Here is a 22,389-nt window from a genome sequence, read left to right on the forward strand (position 1 = left end):
GCCTATCCATTTTTATATACTAGTTGATTGCATATTGCTGTACAAACATCTGAATGTCAAATTCTCATGATAAGTTCAATTCGACAATAAAACTGACAATAGTTAGAGATATGAGCAGATGAACTTGTACTAGTAACATGGCTCCATGGCTGCCCAAGTAATTACTATGCCGTGAAAATGGCATCAATTCGATTCTATAGTCGTTTATAGATCAATGGTAGCAGAGCTTATAGGTTCAATATCGTACTTTAGTGCTGCTTAAAGGCCACTTTTGGCGAAATATTAGGCTGATATACTGCCTACTCCTACTTTTCCACCGCGCCTATGGAGATATGTCAAAACAATTTGTGGTGGGTAGAACCCACTGGTTGGAAAAAACGAAACAAAAACAGGGAATAGTTTTTTTTCTCGTTCTTTCTTTCAAGGTCTTTCTGTCGCATGCGCCGTTTGATTTTTTTTTGCAGGATAGCGTACGTTCCAGGCTCGAACTTCTGCCTTTAGAAGATTTGGAAGTTACTTTGCTCCAGCGCGCTTGACGTTTGATACATTCAGGAGTTGGCTAATCTAACTGATATTTGGCATTCTCAAATTGAGAGATTTCCGTTGTGATTATACTTACAATTGGGTGCAAGGTTTTGGTCATATTTTTTAAACTATCATTAGATGTATACAAAATTGAAACAAACCATCGCAATGTACCATGTCATTTTATGGCTCGAAGGTTTTGTGCCCTTTAATGTGTTTACAACGACATGCCCAAACCTCGGAAGCTGATAAGGTTTCCTATGCTTACAATGTGTCTCATATCATATTTGTTTTGATTTGGAATTTATTATTTAGAGTAATGGAAATGTCAACTATAACAGGCATTAAAATGGCATCGGTGACTACCGTATCTGGCTTATAGCTATAAGGTTTATAAGCTTTACAATAGAGCCTCAAATACCCATATACGACCTGTTTTTTGCTTAAAGTTCGTAGTGCTTATTAGCAGAGCTTGTATAAAGCTTATAGACATTTGCAAAGCTTGTATAGAACCTATGAGCATCGAAAAGCTGTTATAAGGTGAATATAATGCTTGCTTTAGTACTTAGTGGTTACTTGGGTGGTTATGTTCGTTTCAATTGTGAAAATATCTAGTACATTCTGAGTATACTTTGCATCTACACACAATGGCTCGCCAGTCACGAACCTGATGTCCTACGTGTAGACGATGAAACACTCGAAACAAAAAAATAACATTCTTTATTAGCCTAATCAGCATTAATTCAATGTTGTCTTCCTGCTAACTAATTTTGTCATACGACGGTGGGTGTGTGAGTAGGGTGAAAAACCCTCGACCGAACCACTCCCCGGCTTAACTTGGAATGCCTTGTGATATAGCGGTGGTATAAAGATAATGGGGTTGAGAGGAGGAGGGGGTATGAGCGATGGATGGGGTGGTGGTCTGAAGGGGGTACAATGAGGGGTGATCTTAGGGGGATTCAAAGGGGGAGTGAGTGAGCAGTGAGAGGGAGAGGGGGCGTAATCCCTCTCCGTGCACTACTAGCTACACCTCTGTTTATAACATCCTCGAAAACTTTGAAGTCTAGAACTAAATTTGTTTGAAGCATTAATACATCCATCTGAGAGGATTAAGCAACAAAATTATTTTATCCTTGTTTTCCGTTATGAAATTCATCGAAGATACTCAGGAGCGGATCCAGAAAAAAATTTCGGGAGGGGTCCGAAATTTTGATTTTGGAATGAGCATTGTACAATAAATTATACGTAAAAAGCTCATTTAATGGAAATCAGTTTTGGTGGTAAAATTTGGTTTCAAATGATTTTATGTTCTAAACTAGTATAAAATTGAAACTAATTTAAAATTTCTCAAAAGGTTTAAAAATTTCGGAGGGGGTCCGGACCCCTAGGACTCTCCCCCTGAATCAGCCACTGCAGATACTAAATTTCTAAAGGTGACAGTTTTGAATTTATGTGATCTAAAAACGTACAAACGTTTGAGGTTTTATTGTAAATCAACTGCGAGATGCGAGATCACTGCATCGAACAATTGTCGTTTTTGATTGAAAAACACCGGGGCAGTGGATTGCACTGGTTTTGCACGTTCTAGCAGAAGTGGGAATGAAACACGGCTAGTGGCCTGCTCTAAGAGCAGTGCTCTTCTGCTAGAAAATGCAACACCAATGAAATCCACCACCCCGGGGTTTTTCAAAGAAAAACCCCATATCACAGAGAACAGACATCCATGATCGAACGAAATATTTAAAAAACGTGTGTAAGCATTAGACTTAATATACGATAAACACTTGCACCGCCACACCAACTTATTCCAACTCTCCGTCAAATCCATTCCGGAACAGGTTCGAAATCCTGAATGGATTCAGTATGGAATCTTGTTCAAAGAAAACAACCGATTCCGACTCTATCGGTTGATGCATTTGAGCTGGAATTCATGCTGGAAGTCCGAACCGGTTCCGGACTAGTTTGACTGGATAGAGGAATAACCGCTATCAATTCAGTCGAACTCAGCCACAAAAAAACATGACGACAGTAGCTTGGGTTGGATATCCCAAATACCTTCGAAACCGTTAGAGATTTTACACAAGTTGAATGCTAAAGATGGACGTCTGTTCTCTGTGCCCAAATGTTGAAACAGTAATAATCATAATATCTATTGTTTTATGGTAGTTTGTAGAGTAAATGCTATCCCAGTAAAGTTCAGCCGGAAATGAACTGGAATTCTGGCTGGTTCCAGTTCGTATTCCGGCTCCAGTGCAACAACCGATTCTAACTAGAATCGGTTGTGTCACTGGAGCCGGAATACGAACTGGAACCAGCCAGAATTCCGGTTCATTTCCAGCTGAGCTTAACTGGGATAGAGTTCTATGCAAATCACTTCACTCACACTAATTGGAGGTTTGTTTTCCTCCAGCTGTCATTTATAAAACTGTCATCCAATTTGAACACAATAATACAGTTACAGATTGTCAAGTACTCTATTGGCGATTTGCAGAAAAACTAAAATTAGTCATGCGACACCTATGATTCAGCTCATGAACTGGCAAAGTGATACAGTTTGTATTTTTTCACTCGTGAGTGAGTCGTAGCTTCCAACAAGAACTTCATTTTATTCTCGGAAAAAGCTTACCAGTGCCAAAATATGAATGAAACGGGTAAGAAATTTTGTTTTATTTGTAATTATTCTGAAATTACAACCATTTGAAACTATTTGGCTCATACATTTCTTCAAAATGTAATCGGGGTATTATGGTGGTTATAAAAGTACTTTCCATAAATAAAATTTCAACTGGAAATTGAGACCCAATTAGTACCAATGTTAAACTCCTTCATATTTTAGACTAAGATGTTAACTGTTCATATTTTAGACTAAGACTGTTAAGCCTATCAGAGAGAAGGATCGGTTGTGTATGATGCAAAGCTGACACTTTCCAATTAGCCGGAAACATTCTTTCCTCGCGTGATCCGGAGAGTTTTATGAATTAACACCATCTCATGAAGGTTTAGGACTTAGGAGAAACGGGAAATGATGTTAAGGCGATTACGGTGTCCAAAAAATTACATTTCGGAGCCGCACACATTTAGTTCTGCTAATGATATTAGAAACCACTACGTTTTGCACCATTTAGTTATTTTTTTACCAAAGTATACAGAAAATAGGGAAACCAACCAATTTTGAACCCCTAGAGGAAGTGAAATTACGTGAACGTCAAAAAATATTTGCTTGCCTATGTTTTTTAATGCAATACATGCACCAAAATTACTGTTCTTGAAAGAAAACTGTCAATGAATGTTTTATACATTGACATAAACTCGAAAATGACATTTCTTCACAGCATGAATTTTTCACATTTCGGACCCTTCCACACTAATTTGGACAGTGTTCCAAGCATATTTTGGACACACTGAATGTGACTGAATATATTTTAGAAACAGTGAAGTTTTTTCCACTAAACTGACCTACTGACTCGTTCTCTTTGCAGTATATTTAACGCATGAAAGAAGAACTGCAAATCAGTGACTGCCAATCAAAAATGGTACATTAATCTTTATATGGAAGGCTGACTGCATGTAGTATTTTTTTAGTTTTATCATTTTGAGAAATAGAAAAACTTTCGGTACAATTAGGTTACTGCAGACTTAACAAAGTAGCATTAAATGTTATGCAATAGAGTTAACAATAATATATTTCGTGTAACAATTCATCTGTAGCAGTATTATGGAGTAACATCCTCAAGTGGATGATAAATCAAGGTTCAAAGTTCGTCAGGAATCTTCTTGTACTAAATATAAATGTTTAATTCTTTTTTTTACGAGGTGGTTTCTTGTTATTCTTTCTAAGCTTTCTTTGTTTCTCTTCCTTTACTTTCCTTTTTTCTTCAGTTTTCGCCTTGTGGTATTCAACTGTTCGGCGCAATGTAAAAACAGCAGAACTACGTCGCTTGAATCGTGATGTTCGTGTGAGTGTTTCAGACGATTCTAGGAATTCAGCAAGCACACTCTAATTATCATTATTTAGCTGTGATATGCCTCTTAGATTTGTCAACATACAGCTCGTCGAATTCAACAAATTTGAACTACAAATGTTCTTCAACATGGATTTCAGAATTCTCCTCTTTGGTCATATTATGGTCTTCAATGAAATGTTCCTCAATCGTTTGATTTTCGACATCCATTGGTTTGAACATTTTTAAATAATTTGACCAAAAAGAGCATGCGACCTACCATTACGAAATTTTTTACTTTTTGATTATTCTAACTCGATAAACAAATAGCTGTCAATAAAGAAATTCGAGGGGTGTCCAAAATAAGTTGATATCGATTTTTTAAGACATATTGTGGGCACCATGTATTTATGATTTTTTATATAAAACATTACGAAGAAACCTTTTCAAACACGTAACATGCATAATACCAAATCAGACAAACTATTTAAATCGATAAAAAATATTATAATTGTACATTTAAAACCAATTTGAAAATGTATCATTTCCACCGGTTCCTCTTGGTTATCGTTCAAACATGAAACGTTTTCGGTGATATTTTTGAAAACTGTGGATTCTGTTTTACAGATGAACTAATGATATTGAAACTTAATAGACAACCCAAGGAATGCAATTGCTGTAGCAAACCAAACAAATGCAGAGAAACTTGGCAGTGTAGGAGGCAAATGCATTAACAGGGTCCAAAATATGTAGGGGTCCAAATTAGGTTGGTTACCCTATATGCACTATGACAGAACAAAATGAAATCAGCAATACTTTACTTGTAGCGCTATCTGTGAACGTTTTCAACGTAGAATTGCCAATTTCTATCCGTATGGACAGCAAATGCGAATTATCAAGAAATGAATAATTCATGTTACAATCGATTAATTATTAATCGATTGTAACATCGGCCCTGCCCTCGTCGTTCGTCGATTGCATTTTGCATTTTTCGTGCATTTAGACGTTTCATCATCGATTGTTTTGATTTCTCGTGCTCTTGCTGATTATCTTTCGTTAAAATCACGGTGTACTGTTTCTAATTTTTGAATCTAGTATTATACGATTTATTATTGGTGTTAAACTTCATTTTATTAGTTTAATACGGAATCCAGCGGAAGGTTACGGCAATGATGCTACGACATTCGCTATTCTCACGGTGTGGAATAATTTCGTCCAGTAATTTACGGTAAGCGTAGTGTGGTAGTGTGTAATCAATTCACTATTAGCATAGTCGTTGAACTCTAATTTATTGAAATCCCATAAATATCGATCCTGATAGTTGCTCACCTGATCTTGTTAATTAAAACTGTTTGTGTTATCTAATAAATCACAATAATTGAACTAATAGTTTACGATTATCGCGTGTACCGGTTTCAGTTACCTAAGCTACAGCTCGCCAGCAGAAGACCGGTTCTACGATGTCGTGGTGGTTGGTGGTGGCCATGCCGGAACCGAAGCTTGCAGTGCAGCAGCACGGATGGGTGCCAAGACTCTACTGGTAACGCACAAGAAGTCAACCATAGGCGAGATGTCTTGCAATCCGTCATTCGGTGGGATCGGTAAGGGTCATCTGATCCGGGAAGTAGATGCCCTCGATGGAGTATGTGGGCGTTGCTGTGATAAGAGTGGTGTTCAGTACAAGGTGCTGAACAAACGCCGGGGACCGGCAGTTTGGGGTCCTCGTGCGCAGATCGATCGGAAAATGTACAAAGCGGAAGTGCAGAAAGAACTGGCTGCTACAGCGAATCTAGAAATTGTCGAATCCTCAGTAGAAGATATTATTCTTGATAGAGCCGAAGGCGAATGCAAAGCTAGAATTACTGGAATAAGTTTGAAGAGTGGAGACGTGATTAGAACCAAATCGCTGGTTATCACGACGGGGACGTTTTTGCGAGGACAGATAAACATTGGACTGAAAACGATGCCGGCTGGCCGGATAGGAGATGAACCGGCTATTGGATTGGCTAGAAGTTTGGAAGAGTTAGGTTTTAGATTATCTCGACTGAAAACCGGTACGCCGCCTCGAATTAAGGCTTCTTCAATCGATTTTAGTTCCCTGGAACGACATCCGGGCGATAACCCACCCGTTCCTTTTTCTTTTATGAACAATCGAGTATGGCTTAATGGGGACGATCAGCTTGATTGTTTCTTGACTCACACTAGCCAAGAAGTGAATGATATTGTTCGGAGGAATCTTCACTGCAATCGTCACGTGACGGAAGAATTGACCGGACCTCGATATTGTCCGTCGATTGAATCTAAGGTGCTACGATTTGGTGGAAAGACTCACCAAATATGGCTTGAACCAGAAGGGTTCGATAGTGAGTTGATCTATCCTAACGGGTTGTCCTGTACACTTCCGGAGGAGGAACAGGTCAAATTGGTACGTTGTTTGCGTGGTTTGGAGAGGGCAGAAGTAGCTCGTCCGGGATATGGTGTGGAATATGATTTCGTTGATCCGAGGGAACTGTTCCAAACACTGGAGACGAAGCGAGTTGAGGGGTTGTTCTTTGCCGGGCAGATAAATGGGACAACCGGATACGAGGAGGCGGCTGCACAGGGAGTTTTAGCAGGAGCGAATGCTGCTGCAAAAGTGCTGAATCGAGAGCAACTGATGATTAGTCGGACGGAAGGTTACCTAGGAGTGCTGGTAGACGATTTGACTACGTTGGGGACAAATGAACCCTATCGAATGTTTACCAGCAGGGCGGAGTTTAGACTTAGTCTACGACCGGACAATGCGGATTTGCGACTAACGGAGAAGGGTTACGTGCTTGGGTTGGTTGCGGAGGAACGATATCGAAAAATGATCGCCATGCGAGATAGGTTAAGCAGAGCAATTGAATTACTCAGTGATATCAAAAAAGGAAGCAACACGTGGCGACAGAAGTTGGGACTTACGCTGGGTAAGGCTAGTATTCATAAAAGTGCTTTTGAAATGCTGGCAATCACTGTGGAAGATATCATAACGGAACATTTGTGTGACTTAGAACCGACGATGCTTGGCTGGATAAAAGAAGATTCTTTGCTGTGTGAAAGATTGAAGGTAGGGACTAGGAAAGTAGCCAAATCAAATTTTAATTTTGATATTTTTCAGATTGAAGCATTGTACAGTCTGTCGATTCTGGATCAAGCCAAAGAGGTTGAAGAGGTTCAAAAGCATGAGTTACTCCAGATTCCAAGATCAATCGATTATCTGTCGTAAGTTTGACCATATAAATTAGTCTTAAAAATGTTGGTAAAGAAAAACGATTATCTGTTTACAGGAAATCTCTGAATCTCTCCTTCGAAGAACAAGAAAAGTTAGTTAATATTCAGCCTCAAACGGTAAGTTTGTCAAAAAAAATGCACAAGCAAGTAGCCTTTCTTTAACGTTAAGGTTATTTGAAATACGTTAATACAACTAGAGTTGGCTAACATTGACCATTTATATTGCGAAAAATGACCAGGAAAGATTTTTCGAAACCACCACGGTGCAAAGCAACGAAATCTCTTGAAACTCTAATTAGTCAAATAAACCCATTGGTAAACTCTCATATTTTCAGATCGCTGCTGCAAGTCGAATACAAGGCATCACTCCGTCCACCATCGTACGACTGGTAAGATTCGTCAAACAGTACGAAATGGCAGCCCAATGTTGATCTTGTTCCCAAAGTTCAAAACTCTTACACAAGGAAATATGCTGTACACAATATAAAAAATAGTCAAAGCTGAATAAATAAATAATTGTATATATACACACACAAAATACACACTATCTAAAATCTGTCAATCAATTTGTTCGGTTAACAATTGCAAAACAAAAACTTAGCTCAGGAATGGAGTATAACAAACGCTGTCACGTTTCTTTTCTTCGAAAAGGTATCTCTGTGTCTGCATGCACGAGTCTCAAGGAGTATTTGTATGGTTTGTTCGTTGCCATCGTTAATCATCAACGAATATCAATTGTTTCTACTGGGCCATATCGGCACCCCTTGTTTCGTAGGGTAGCATTATGCAGGCTACACTGGCGCAAACGGCAAAGAACCCGTACACCGACACAGCACTCCATATCGACGTTTGGAACAGAACTTGTGCAATATAGGGCGTCGCCATTGCCCCTAACCGTGCCAGTGCAGAACAACCTCCCACTCCAACCGCACGCAATGCCGTGGGATATACTTCCGGTGTGTAAACGTACGCTGCCTGAAACAGACCCGCAATAATACCTCGGGCCATAAACAGGATGATGGTAAGAAAGACTCGCCTAAAAGGATATTTGAGTAAGTGATAGATTCGCCATGAACAATAAGATCTACTAACACATCGGTGACGGTGATCATCAAAACGCATGCCGCGTACAACAGAAATTGCAGCGCCATCGTCTTCTTACGTCCGAATCGCTCAATCACATAGATAGTGGCGAAAATACCCGGAAACTCAGCCAGCGTAGTCCACAGCAAATCCATGTAGTCGGTGGTGGCCAACGGATGACAATCGTTCTCCGTTTCCGGTACAATTGTTTTATTCTTCCCACCGAACAACTCAGTGGACATCAGCACCAGCCCGTAGTAGCAAAACGCACAGGACATCCAGATAAACCACAGCAGCAGTGTGGTTCGTCTAAGCGAGCTACCTAGCAATGCTTTCACACTGCCACGGGACCCACTTGGTCCCTCCACTACAAGCCGACCCAGCAGCATCGGTCGTTTGTTGTCTTTGGCAATCTGCTCGAGAGTAGTGAGCGCCTTATCACTTTGTCCACTGGTAACGTGATAGCGTGCCGATTCCGGTAGCCACTGAGAAAGTGAAAAATAGAGAAAACGTCATTGTACGTCAAGTATTGAGCTACCAGATCTTTATTGACTTACTGGAGTAATGACGGCGAATGCAAATAGCGGGGCTGCCGAAAGACCCAACAACCAACGCCATCCGAGATTGGGACCTACGGCCAGAGCTAGTGCCACTTCGAAGCATGCCCCCAGCGCCCAGAAACACTGAAATCGTAACAAGTAACAGTAGTTAAACCATAGAGTGATAAAAATTTTACGGGTTGACTACTCACATCCAATAGCACAACGCACTTGGCGCGCTGTTTTGTAGGTAGGAATTCCGCATACAGGGTAACGCTGGAATTAAAGAGAATCAAAAGTTCTTGCTTAGCTTTTTTAAATATGGTAGTGTGTATACAATCCACCTCCGACCGACAGTGACTTTTTGGAAGAAACTTTTCTGCGCCTATTTATTGATATACGCATTTGTGTTTATCTAACGATGCAAACATTTTTAGTCCTGGAGATGAAAGGTGATAGCCAACTTCACATGAACATCGACAAGTTTGTACCTGTGTGCAAAATTTTGTGCACGCGTTCAACCTCAAACATGCTTCGTCTTGATGTGCAGGTTCGCCTCGAACATCGAACCCAAGCGAACGATGTACAAACGCTAGTTCGAACATCCGTGTACGTACACCGGGTGCGTACACGAGACCGATTTGCACAGGGCAAAAAGAGTCAACGCTAGTGATGATGAGAGTGAGAAAGAGAAAACTGGTACCACGAATCTATGTGTACGCACACCGTGTACGTACATGGGGTTCGGTTGTGCAGGCGAACATGTGTTTGAGGTCGTACACGAAGTGTGGGTTTAATATGAGCACAGAACCGGAGCGAACATTGCGTACGATGTTCATTTGGGAAGTCTGGTGATAGCTCTATTATACATCCAACGACCCATTTCAAGAACAAACCTTAAAAGGCACACTTTAAATTTCATTTAATCTTCCTAGCAGCTCCCAGCTGATTAAGCTTTAGTGGAACGAGAAAGCTGCTTAAGGTTGAACAAAGAATGGGCAAAAATTGAAAACGAAAAAGTAGTTTTTTTCCATACCGTGTCTCAGATTTTCATAAAAATCAATCAGCAGTACTGTAACAACATTCTACATAGGCTGATTGATTTATATGAAAATCTAACACACGGTGTGAAAACAACTATTTTATCATTTTCGATTTTTGTCCATTCTCTGTCCAATCTTAAGGCGCTATTAGAACTTAGAGAAGCTTATGCAGTTCCCTTATACGAACTTTTGGTTGCTTGGATACACTCTCAATAACAGGAAATAGCACAGTACTTATAGTTCAGTCATTTTGTAATGAGCTAATTGGGGAAATATATTTTTCTAAAGCGGGAAGATAGTTGTCTAATGGAACAAGCTCGCTCAAAGTTTCACTAACAGAAAACTTATTCAGTGCAATCCTATTCACAAGCACGAGGTCAGGAATATGTGATTATTGGTTGGAAATCGTAACCAACGAGCACTGACGCGTGACACCATACACCACGTCTCTGCGGAGAGAGCGAGCGATATACGGGATGAAACACAAAGCAAAACACCGTAACGGGCCTACTTGGGTATTCTGGCCGTTTTATGATTTGAAACCATTTCTAGATAAACAAAGTATTAGAGCGTATAAACCAATCGTCAAAATTGAGCTTGAGTGGAGATTCCTGAAAATCCCTTAGATTCCATCGGCTGTTCGGCCATCTAAGGAAGCTGTCCTTTAATGTCAACTTCTTTCTTCGAACATCCTAGATAAACCGTGTAGTGTCGGTAGTGGTTGTCTCAACTGGCTAAGAATTACACTACGGACTGCTCACCAGACAGGGAGTTTTTCGCCGATGATCCGCGTAATTTTTGCCGAATTTTTGTTGGCTGGGGTTTGCTGAGACTCTCGGCTGATGGTAGTTCGGTGAAGTTTTGCTGAGTTTCGCTTATCAAATGTCGAAGTGCACATAGACTTCGAATCTGCCCATAGGCCGTTTGGTGTCCGGCCAAGAATTGAGCCACTAGGTTCCTGCTCACATCTCGTAAAAGGCAACTATACGGTCACAGGTCCTTCCTTACCTTTCCTTTGTATTTAAGGATTGTATCTCTATCTAAAAACTCGGAATCGACTGGGGGCGCGGTTTCAATGTCACAAAGTGAAGGGTTCTTAAACCGGATCCTTTTGTTCCGAAGCAGCTCGGTTGGTGTTATACCTGTTGTTGAGTAAGGGTCGTATTGTACATCAACAAATATAGGAGAAGATCCAACTTTCAGTCTCGATTCAATGCGTGACTGATTTTTAGCCGTTTCAAAAGCGTCTCTCAACTACTCCATTGGCCTGGGGCCAGTATGGGACTGTGTGGTTTAGTGTAATGTTTCTTATGCGATAGTAGTCCTCAAACTCCTTACTAATGAACCTGCGCGCATTGTCTAGAGTAATTGCTCTCGGGTAGCCTTGACAGACAAAATTAGGTTCTGTTTGCTTGATGGGTTCCTCCGAGGTGATCTTCTTCATTATGTCTGTACAAAGAATGTATCGACTAAAGTAGTCAACGATAACTAATAGTCACCGGAAGGCAAGGGACCTAAAAACTCCATCGCGACACGACACGATTCACTGTTCACTGGGCATTCGTCGGCGTCTCATGGGCTCAGGAACAGATGGCTTGCCAACCAAACGACATTCCTCGCAGTCCTTCACCACTTTCTTCGCATCCTTGTCCATGCCTGGCCACCAAACTCGGTTCTTGAGTCGCGATGTCATTGAGGTTTCACCAGGATGATCCTCATGGGCAATTTGCAGCATCCTGGATTGAAACGACCTGGGGACAACCAGTCTGCAGCCTCTGATGACATATCCCTCAAGTAAGCTGATTTCTTTTAGAAATGGCGCATACTCCTTGGCCGTTGCTGTATTGCATTCATCGCTCCAACTACCAGATATCAGCGCTCTTTTCACTAAGTGTAGTTCAAGATCCGAGTCTAAAGTATTTTTTTTTGTTTTTTACAATGGAGAATACATTTACGTACTAGCCCAGTACACGTGCTATTAGTAGATACTAAGCTACCACACGGGGTGTACTGGGGGTGTGTCGGGCTCTAATGGTGACGCAGCCATTAATACCGACTAAACTCCATTGGGCTCCGCCATTGTTCCCCCCAGGGACTACCTCTCGGTATTACTTCTGGGGGGATGGTTGTACTTGATGTACTCATTCACTCTCGCTCACGCGTTCATACGTCCTGTATAAGGCTTACTTGGGTGCTCCCTCTGTCACACCTTGATTCACTCTAACACTCCACATGAGGCTTACTTTTGTGCTCACCTTTTTCATTCCTTGCTAGGCTTACTTTTGTGCTAGCCTGTAACATGCCATGTGAGACTGACTTGGATGCTCACCCTTTCGCTCCTCTGCCACGCCACGAGGCATCGATAGCTAAGTCCCAACATACTTCGCTAGGACCATCCTATTTTGGCATGAGGCAGTCCACATATACGCCTATACACTCGCTCTTTTGCCTTGCTTCGGGGTGGCTGGGTTTACCCCTTACGCGGTTGCCAGTCGCTGCGCCAAACTTTCCTCAGCATGAACAGACCATTCACTCACTTTTATGCGCTCAATGACGTCGAGCATTGCTCTTCTGTTGAAACGAGGACATACGAACAGTATGTGTTCGGCAGTTTCGTCTACACCTGAGCAGTCAGGGCAGGCGGAGACCTCCGCGTGCCCGAACCTGTGGAGGTACTATCGGAAGCAGCCATGGCCTGACAGAAATTGTGTCAGATGAAAGTGAATACCGATACCGTGCGGTAAGCAGATATCACTCTGAGGCACCTTACGCGGTAGGTGCTCTCCAATTTCCGTAGGTAACTGGTTACCCTCAGTGCTCTACGTAGCCTACGTCTACTGGTGCACACCTTTGAGCTGTTGGACATTCTCCTCGATAGTGCCGCAACAGCAATCGACGCTCTCTTGCATGTATAGTCGACGTGGCTGCCGAAGGTCAGCTTGTCGTCTATAATGACTCCGAGAGACTTCAGACTCCGCTGTGAGGTGATCACGACTTCTCCCACATGGATAACTGCATGTTGTGCCGACTTGTGGTTGTTGACGATAACTACCTCTGTCTTATGCTGAGCAAGCTCCAGGCCTCCCGCGCTCATCCATTCCTCCACCGTGTTGATCGCGTGTTCTGCAGTTAGTTCTACCTCAGGGATTGACTCCCCATAGACCTCCAAGGTTACGTCATCGGCAAAGCCAACGATCTTGACCCCAGGAGGGAACTTCAGTCTCAGAACCCCGTCATACATGAGGTTCCATAGCACCGGGCCTAGGATCGAGCCCTGCGGGACTCCGGCGGTAATCGGAACCCTTTTCTGAGCGATATCGGTCTCGTATAGCAGTACGCGGTTCTGGAAGTAGCTTTCCAGGATCCGGTACAGACCCACTGGTTGGCTAAGCCGGTGTAACGAGAGCGCGATGGCATCCCAGCTTGCGCTGTTGAATGCGTTCTTCACGTCAAGTGTCACTAACGCACAGTATCGAATGCCTCGCCTTTTTCGTTGGATCGCTATCTTGGCAGTTTTTATCACTGAGTTGATAGCGTCCACCGTGGACTTACCCTTCCGAAAGCCAAACTGGTTGCTTGACAGGTCATGAGTACGGGGTTAGCCTGTTGAGGATGTTCCTCTCAAGCAATTTGCCAGTCGTGTCGATCAGACAGATTGGTCTGTACGCCGATGGGTCACCTGGCGGGTTCCCAAGTTTCAGCAACAACACCAATTTCTGCCTTTTCCATCTATCGGGGAAGCGGCACTCGTCAAGGAATCTCTGCATAGCTAGCCTGAACATGTTCGGGTTCGCTATGATCGCTGCCTTGAGAGCGCAGTTTGGAACTCCATCCGGCCCTGGAGCTTTGTTCGTTGCTAGGGAATTAGCCACTGCGAGTAGTTCTTCGTTCGTCACCGGAGCCACCATTTCGGCCGTGCCCGCACTGTCTCGTCTAAAGCATCTCGGATCACCCAAACGTTGATCTACTACTACTAGGCGATCTGAACTGTCATACCGCCGCTTTCTTGATTTGAGTTGGCTTAACTCCGTCCTGTTTCTAGAGTTTTGAATTTGCACTTTTTCAGCTTGAGAATGACATTATGGTCTTCTAATGCTTTAAAGACCGCGTTCAATGCTGCGTTGTGCTTTTGTTCAATCTTACCGTACACTAAGATGTCATCTTGGTAGTCGAATGAGTTGGGACAGCCACTTAGTATTTGTTCTGAAAGTGTTCGGAGGCACTGCAAATACCGAACATTAACCTAGTGTATCTGAACATCCCTAGATGCGTTATAAAGGTCGTTATATAACGGCTCGACTCGTGTAATTCGACTTGTTGATGTGCGTCCTTTATATCAAGACGTGAAAACCACCTCGCTCCGTTTGATCTGGCGAATAGTAATATGTGATCAGATAGACAAAGGATTTGCGTCGTTTTTTGCCTTTCTCATATAGAAAGGTTATGCAATCACTCTGAAAAACGTCAACCTAATCCCGGCCCGGAGGGCCGAGTGTCATATCCCATTCGACTCAGTTCGTCGAGATCGGAAAAAGTCTGTATGTGTGTGTATGTATGTATGTGTGTGTATGTGTGTGTGTATGTGTGTGTATGTGTGTGTATGTATGTGCGTATGTGTCAAATAATGTCACTCATTTTTCTCAGAGATGGCTGGACCGATTTGCCCAAACTTAGTCTCAAATGAAAGGTGCAACCTTCCCATCGGCTGCTATTGAATTTTGGATCGATCGGAATACTGGTTCCGGAATTACGGGTTTCAGAGTGCGGCCACACAGAAATTTCTCATATAAACTATAGGAAAAATTAAAAATAGAATTTTTATTTTTGATGTTAAATGTGTTCAAGGTGCATGAAACGTCGAGATTTGATGCAAACTCGAAAAAAAATTTGACGACGATTCACTTTTTTGGATTTTGGCACATTTTTGCCTTTCTCATATAGAAAGGTTATGCAATCACTCTGAAAAACGTCAACCTAATCCGGCCAAAAAATTTTTTCGACTCTCATAAGGTTTCTGGATTTTAACAGGGGCGTAGTTGATTGTTTACGGAGAGGGGTTACACCCCCCCCTCTACTGTTCACTTCCCTCCTTTAAAAATCTCCTTAAATCACCCCTCAGACCACCACCCCATCCAGCCCTCATACCCCTCCCTTTCAACCCCATCATCTTTAAACCACCACTATATCACAAAGCATACCAATTTAAGCTCGGGAGTCGTTCGTTCATGGGACTTTCGCCCTCCTCACATACCCACCCCCGCATGACAAAATGAGTTAGCAAGCAGATAACATTGATCTAATGCTGATTAGGCTAATGGAGTATTATATTTTTTATTTCAAGTGTTTCACCGTCAACTCAAGTTCGTGGCTGGCATGCCATTGTGTATAAGTGCAAAGTGTACTAAGAATGTAATGGACATTTCCACAATTATGTTGAACATAAAAAGCCTCCGTGCCATAGTTTAGAGAAATGAGAAAGGCACAATTGCACCGCTTGGTGGATTAAAACAGGTTTTTTTACCTGGAAAACATATCGACGCATAGGAGAACCTCTCTGCCGTCTTTGATCGCGACGACCATTGGGGATACCCACGGACTCGCTACTGAAACCTTTTCGATTATCTCTCTTCTCAGTAATGTGCTGAGCTGATCTTCCACTGGCATTTAAAACGCTTCCGACTATCTGACAGGTTTTGTCAATTACTGCAACATCTCTGCTTTCATTCTCCGAGGATCCGAAATGACATTTGTTCGCATGTTGTTTCGCACGGCGTAGGAATTTGTCGAGTGTTTCCCCTGCACTAGGTTTCAATGACCAAAACGAATATCGTGCGAACGTGTCGTGTCTTCTTGGGGCGAAGTACTCGCCAAGGCTGCTTATCATGGATTTGAAATCATCTTCGCCTCCTGCGGTGATTTCACCACTGCCACATGGAAAGCTTTCATAGACACGTTGTAACTGTCGCCCAGCTACTGCCATTTACTCTTCAGTTTTCTCCTTTTCTTTTTTTTTTCGAATGGCATTTGCTACATACTGGAATTGCTTTTTGTAATCAATCCATTTTTGTCGCTGTAGCGATACAGGGATATTGTTGCATTCAAAAGTTGGGAGTTTAAGTAACTGCTCTTTCATATTCTGAAAAGAGTGAGATAACATGATGTACGTTGCATACCCGTAACTTTTTTTTGAATCATCAACGGAAATGAACCAATTTCCTGACCCTTTTGTTGCTCGCTTAGGATTAATCGTTCGGACAATCGGACTGGCGTTGTCATTTGTTTATCTTCACTTTGCTTTACTTACTTGTATGTCCTTTCTGGCACACTGATATGTATTCTCGTCGCCAATTATATGCCAAGGACGCTCGGCGGACAAGATTGCACTCGCTTTATTAATGTTTTTATATTTAATCTTCTGGGTATCAATTTCCGTGTGGTAGTCCAAGCTTGCTCAGTCCGACTCACTTCTGGCGTGGTTTTGATCAGAGCTGCCAGTTCTATTTTCTAATCGTCCAATCGCCACAACACTTATATTGCATCAAGAAATATTTCCGAAATTTCCTATTTTTTCGTTTTCTACAGTGGTGTGACACCTTAAGTGCTGTAGGCCTACTTCATCCATTCGAAAAATCACATAGCTGCATTTTATTAATTGTGTTTGTAAACATCAACTAACTGGCAATAAAAGAAGTTTTGTAATTTTTCTTTTGTCTGTTGTGATAGAATTCAACATAGTTGAGAGGGATCAATTTCGTTAATTTTGCAAATATCCTAAAAGAAACTATGGTGATCAGGGCCGGCGGAATACGTGGGTAGTATGGGTAGTACTACCCACTCGAAAATAACCGAGGGGGGAATTACCCACTCGAAAGTTTGGAACAAACCCAAACCTGAGATTATCCATGTATGTGTCTAGCGCACAAAATGAATGCGTCCGAAACTCTCGGTGTACAACAATTTCATATTTTGAGCTTGAGCTTGTAGCTTTAGCACAGACTAACAGACAGAACACTCGAAAATAATGCTTCGCCCACTTTAACGGTCATTTTAAATATATTTGTAGTTGGGACTGTGGCCGCTTTTGAAATTATGGCGCCACTGACATATGAACAAGCATATGGGGGGTAGACCACTAGCGAAAAATTGTTCCCAAGCCTGAGGGGTAACCCACTAGCAAATGAGTGTTTAGGACCTGAATATCCACCAATTTCATGGATCGGGGACCAACGGAGGAAGACGTGACCACAGATTTTTTCACCTCAGAAAAATCTCAACGACCTCGGCTGGAATTGAACCCAGGCCAACTGGAATGAGTGGCGGTCACGCTTACCACTCAACCACCGGCGCCGTCGTACAACAATTTCATATTTTAATTCGGATACAAACTTCTTTGCTTTACAATTTCAATTTTTACAAAATGTGGGATAATAATCAGGATTCGATTGAAATTAGAAATCAATTTATATTTCTTAAAACGAGGAATTCTGATCGATATACAAAAAAATAATAACGCGAGAATTATTGTTTGATCAAAAATTGAAACAAAGAGAAACACTTTTATAAGGAAGGCAAGACATACACAAAAGGAATTGATTTCACCATCAGAGTAGCAGAGATCGTGTCAGGGGAAGTGAAGAGAGGGCGGATAACAATGACAGGGAAAAGAAGAAGAAATTTAACTTGCAGCTTTTTGGCAAACGGAAGACCACTGTCAGGGCATCATGAACCGGATCGCAAACTGACCTCCTTGGGTCCGCTGGGAACTCCTTTCTTTGAGACCTGATTGCCAGGTAGATGGTAACATAACTACCAAGAGAGAAGAGCTAACTAAATTTGGATATATATGGTGGTTAAAAATATGTATATGAGAGACATAAAGGGGAGATCGAGGATAGCTAGCAGAGTGGCATGAGGCCGAATGTATTCGGTTAGCAGAGATCTAGCGTTAGAACACTTGGCGCACGACCAGACAACATATTTAATGTCGTGATAGGATCTCTCCACGAACCCAATATCACGAAGATGTGCATTGAACGTATAATTATTGGGCATGACCCGATATATCACTCGAAGAAAGTAACGAACCTCATCAATCCCCTTTACCCAAGGTTTGTTGATACCTTTGGGATCTCTAAACCTCCATTGTTCCTTGAAATTTGCCAATTTTCCAGCGTCCTCCGACAAAAATACTGAAAAACTTGTTGAAATTACGCGGTTTTTTGCAAAAATGACATTCTAGTGCCTAAGTGTCCGCCGTCTCAATACTCGCAATAGAGCAGTGCGAAGAAACTCAAACTAATATTTGTATTTGGTAATCTGGCATGATATTTCAGATAAAGCACTCAGGAACTCTTATATTTTCCCCAGAAACCCCCTTGCCACTTCACTACTGTCATAATAAATAACATAGAAGCTATGTATAGCTGGCATCTTTTGATGAATCTTTACGGTAATATGCGCACTGCAATGCTTAGCGCGAGCATTTATGCTGTCAGATAAAAATATGTGTTTAAAAAATAATCATTTTGTTTAAATACAGCATTATCATTTCATCGTCAAACGTCGATTTGAATGTGGATCTACACGGAATGCTGTTGTCACCGAAAGATTATTGGTTGCGTGTATTTCGATCAAAGGTTGAATCGAATACACAAAGTAGGGCCTAGTCACCAGTTGAAGCACGACGTCGACGAACCGGTGCCAATAACTGCATTTTTCAGCTATCGTTAAGTGTTTCATTTGTGTTTCTAACGTCACGCATATTCGGAATAATTCGGGCGATTCGGCTTTCAAAAAGTCTTTATAAGATCTTTTCGCGTACAATTCTGAACACTCTCTGGTCACCACGGAGTGGGAGACCGTCCACTGTTGCTCACGCCGGGTACTCATTCCATCTGATATGTAATCGCAGTGTACAGATTCAAACCAGTCCAAACCTTGTATGCTTCCACCGCAAGAATTTCTTGTAATAAATCTAAAGCGTTTAGCCGTGCAGGTGGAGTAGGAATTTGTGTCATTTCCAACGTATTCAAGATGGTCATATTGAAATTGTCACAAACATCACGTAGTTAGATAGATCGGTTATCATCGTGAAGACAATCCCAGAGTTGAAGTCTTCTAAAACCAGCTGAGGTGCGATGTATGTGGAAACCATATCAATAAGACTTTGCCTTTGATTCGTCAGTCTCAGGCTTTTACGAGGAAGCTAAGGAGAGAAAGCAATTTTCCTCCTTCGAAAATGTATATGGCACACTAGAAAATGTTCCCACAATGGGGTGGTCAGGCTCTCGCTCTTTAGTGAACGAGGAAGCGTATAAATTAATCATGGCCGGTAGCGTAGGCCTATTTAACAATTCTTCTCGGAGCGTTCTTTGAAAGAGTGCTTCAATTTTTCCCCAAATATTATATGTGGGATATGTTGAGAGACCACGCGGAGTCTCTCCAGTTCTCTCCGCATTTTCCACACCGTGCCTTGTTTCTACAATAGGTAGCTGTAGACCAAATGGCTTGCGACGAGGGCAGTTCATGCCTCGCGGCACAAAAAGACGAACAGGTGGACGAGCCCCATCCAAAAGAACAAAATGAAGAAGAGCAGACAGACCCTGCGAAAGGCTCGATATGAGGCTGATGCAAAATTAGTGGTTTCCTTACATTCCTCGATTTTTACCAAACGCAATTACTTGCCAACCAGAATTTTCACTGACTAAAGCAAAAGGTTCTTAAAGAATCCAACCCCATACTTCGCAATTAGGGCCCCCGTAGGAGACTACACCATCAATCTGTACTTCCCAGGCGGGTACGTAGACAATACTTCTTCGTACATGGCCGAGTGTATAGTTAGATCCCGCATATAGCGATGATGTTAAATTGCTTATATTTGCTCCGGAAGAAGACATATCTGGTGCCGGTTGCATTAGATGGATATAATTTGTATCGGAAAGTGGACTTATCGGCATTATTTTTGCCACCGCAGAAATATCCAAATCGACCTGAATTGAGCCTGCGGGTATGGCGGTTGTTGGAGATATTTTGCTGTTAGCGTGCAGGCTTCAGTACCTGCGAAAGGTTTTAACGGTGGAAACGGAAAATTAATGCAATTAAATTTAAAAGAATGGAATAATTGTTCGTTAGGTGTGGAACATTTCAAGTATCAGCAATCAACGAACACATTTTCGCTGAGCCGTCGGCCACACAGTACGTTAACAAAAAGTGTTTCCAAACAGCCACCAGAAAGAATCCGGGAATTTTCCTGTTCACTTACACACGCCAGGTCTGATCTTTCGTCACCACGGGTAGAAATCATTCCGAATCTTAGTACCCACTTGGGAAAAAAGTGATGGTGATGAGCCGATTTTTGCTCTGCTTCTATTATCACCATGCTCATTTGAATATGAGCAGAGTCTACCATCAGCTCATTGGCTCAAATGGTAGTGTGATAAGTGAGACATTCGGTTTGAGTTTTCTTTCCACTGAAACAGGAGTGTTTCACCATTCGCAGGCCAATTGTTTATTCACCCTTATTCTTGTTTACGACGTATACGAGATTCGTTCGAAAGCGGTTTGAAATAACAGTAAGACTTTTAAACAAATCTCGGAATTGTCGTAAACACGAAAAAGGGTGTATCATTCGAAGATGGTTCGTATTCTCGTTTACGACAACAAAATCAAATGAGCTTACTATTTGTTCGAATCGCATTCGTCGTAAACAAGAATGAGGGTGATAATGTACAATGGACTACACACCAAAAAATAATGAAATTTAAACGACATGTAAACCAATACGAAACACACAATAAAGCTTGAATCAAAAATTTGATTGAAAATTAAGTTAAATTCGATTCACTCAATGAAAGCATGAAAAAGCATATGATTTTACACTTTCGTTCGTGTAATATGACATGTCATTTATTTTATAGCACTATTGGTTTAAAAATACATTAAAGTGCATTGGTATCCCGTTTAATGAAGCTGTAATTTTCAATCAACGTCTAAAATTATAATAAAATTCGTTGAAGAAAGCGCGAAAAGTTATGTGTATTTGTGGTGGAACTTAATTTTACATTGATATTCAATCTCCAAATATGTGCATGAAAATAAATATAAAATTACAAAAAAAAATTTCGGTGTAGATTTGTAATATGATGTGAAAAGTTTCATTACTTACGATTGAGGAACACAACCAATGGCAAATCCAACTAGACCCCGTAAAAGCAGAAGCCACCCAAAACTGGGTGCAACAGAGCTCAACAATCCATACAAAAACAACAGAACGCCGCAAAGGGTTAGAGCCTACAAAAATATTAAATTAATAAATATTCTCTTCCAAAACAAAATACTATCCACTTACCGGCTTCCGCCCGTACCTATCACTGAGGTGCCCCCAAAATGTCGAACTCAACATCATACCCAAAAACACAACAGTAGTCACCAACGCCTGCTGGTATCGCGTAATGCCCCAGTCACAGTGCAGCGCCGGCCCCAGTACACTCAAAATGGTCATCTCCATCGAATCAGCCATCCAGCAGAGACCCACACAGAGCGACAGTTTCACCTGGAACCAACCGAACCCGAGCGCATTGACGGCCTGCGTTACGGTGAAGGTATCGTCCGGCACTACGCTAACCGAGGCCAGCTCAAATTCAGGCGGGGCACCACCATTGTTGATCGGACTGGACGGATCTGTTTCGCCGTTGGTTACTCCTGGCGGTGGACTCGTTCCATTCCGAGCCGCCCCGTAGCTGGGCACATTGGAACCGTCCATCTCCTCGTAACCCCGGGCGGCACCCGATCGTCGTGGTTTAATCATTTTCTTGTCGAATGTTTTTCTCGCGTTGTTTAAATTGTTGCGGGGTTTTTGTTTCTAGTATTGCAGCTGCTATTTGTGGAAAAGAAAGGAAAATCGAGGTTACTGTCTTGTACCACTGTCGAGCTTTTCTTTCCTCTCATCATCTCAATCTGTGTAGTGTGGTTAGCGTATGTTACGTTTTCTTTGCGCCAGTTTATGCC

The 22,389-nt window shown here is 41.9% G+C and overlaps 2 protein-coding genes across 5 annotated transcripts in view; one reads left to right on the top strand and one right to left on the bottom strand.

Moving 5' to 3' along the window:
* The first annotated feature begins 5,512 nt into the window (after positions 1 to 5,512).
* LOC131689073 (protein MTO1 homolog, mitochondrial) lies at positions 5,513 to 8,262 on the top strand. The gene is made up of 5 exons (XM_058973864.1): positions 5,513 to 5,694; positions 5,886 to 7,554; positions 7,606 to 7,709; positions 7,775 to 7,835; positions 8,054 to 8,262. Exons 1-5 carry the CDS (start codon positions 5,636 to 5,638, stop codon positions 8,147 to 8,149), a joined length of 1,989 nt encoding a protein of 662 aa, XP_058829847.1. The 5' UTR covers positions 5,513 to 5,635; the 3' UTR covers positions 8,150 to 8,262.
* The window catches only part of LOC131689074 (synaptic vesicle 2-related protein), a 36,718-nt gene continuing 22,548 nt past the window's right edge, over positions 8,220 to 22,389 (bottom strand). For 2 of the 4 annotated variants that reach the window (XM_058973866.1, XM_058973865.1), the window contains exons 2-7: positions 21,731 to 22,258; positions 21,548 to 21,672; positions 9,553 to 9,616; positions 9,359 to 9,484; positions 8,811 to 9,286; positions 8,220 to 8,754 (exon numbers count right to left, since the gene is read on the bottom strand). In XM_058973866.1, the coding sequence (XP_058829849.1) occupies positions 8,460 to 8,754; positions 8,811 to 9,286; positions 9,359 to 9,484; positions 9,553 to 9,616; positions 21,548 to 21,672; positions 21,731 to 22,189 (1,545 nt within the window). In that variant the 5' untranslated portion in view covers positions 22,190 to 22,258 and the 3' untranslated portion in view covers positions 8,220 to 8,459. The remainder of the gene's footprint in view (positions 8,755 to 8,810; positions 9,287 to 9,358; positions 9,485 to 9,552; positions 9,617 to 21,547; positions 21,673 to 21,730; positions 22,259 to 22,389) is intronic. The other 2 variants (XM_058973868.1, XM_058973867.1) reach the window with 1 other exon arrangement.

This window comes from Topomyia yanbarensis, chromosome 3 (genome assembly GCF_030247195.1).
Source record: "Topomyia yanbarensis strain Yona2022 chromosome 3, ASM3024719v1, whole genome shotgun sequence".
In the NCBI taxonomy this organism is placed as follows: Eukaryota; Metazoa; Arthropoda; class Insecta; order Diptera; family Culicidae; genus Topomyia; species Topomyia yanbarensis.

Excerpts from the sequence above, each read along its gene's own strand:
- LOC131689073 (XM_058973864.1), top strand. The coding sequence starts at position 5,636 with ATGATGCTACGACATTCGCTATTCTCACGGTGTGGAATAATTTCGTCC. Across the intron at positions 5,695-5,885 it reads ATTTCGTCCAGTAATTTACG|TTACCTAAGCTACAGCTCGC; the intron begins GTAAGCGTAGTG and ends TACCGGTTTCAG. Across the intron at positions 7,710-7,774 it reads AGATCAATCGATTATCTGTC|GAAATCTCTGAATCTCTCCT; the intron begins GTAAGTTTGACC and ends ATCTGTTTACAG.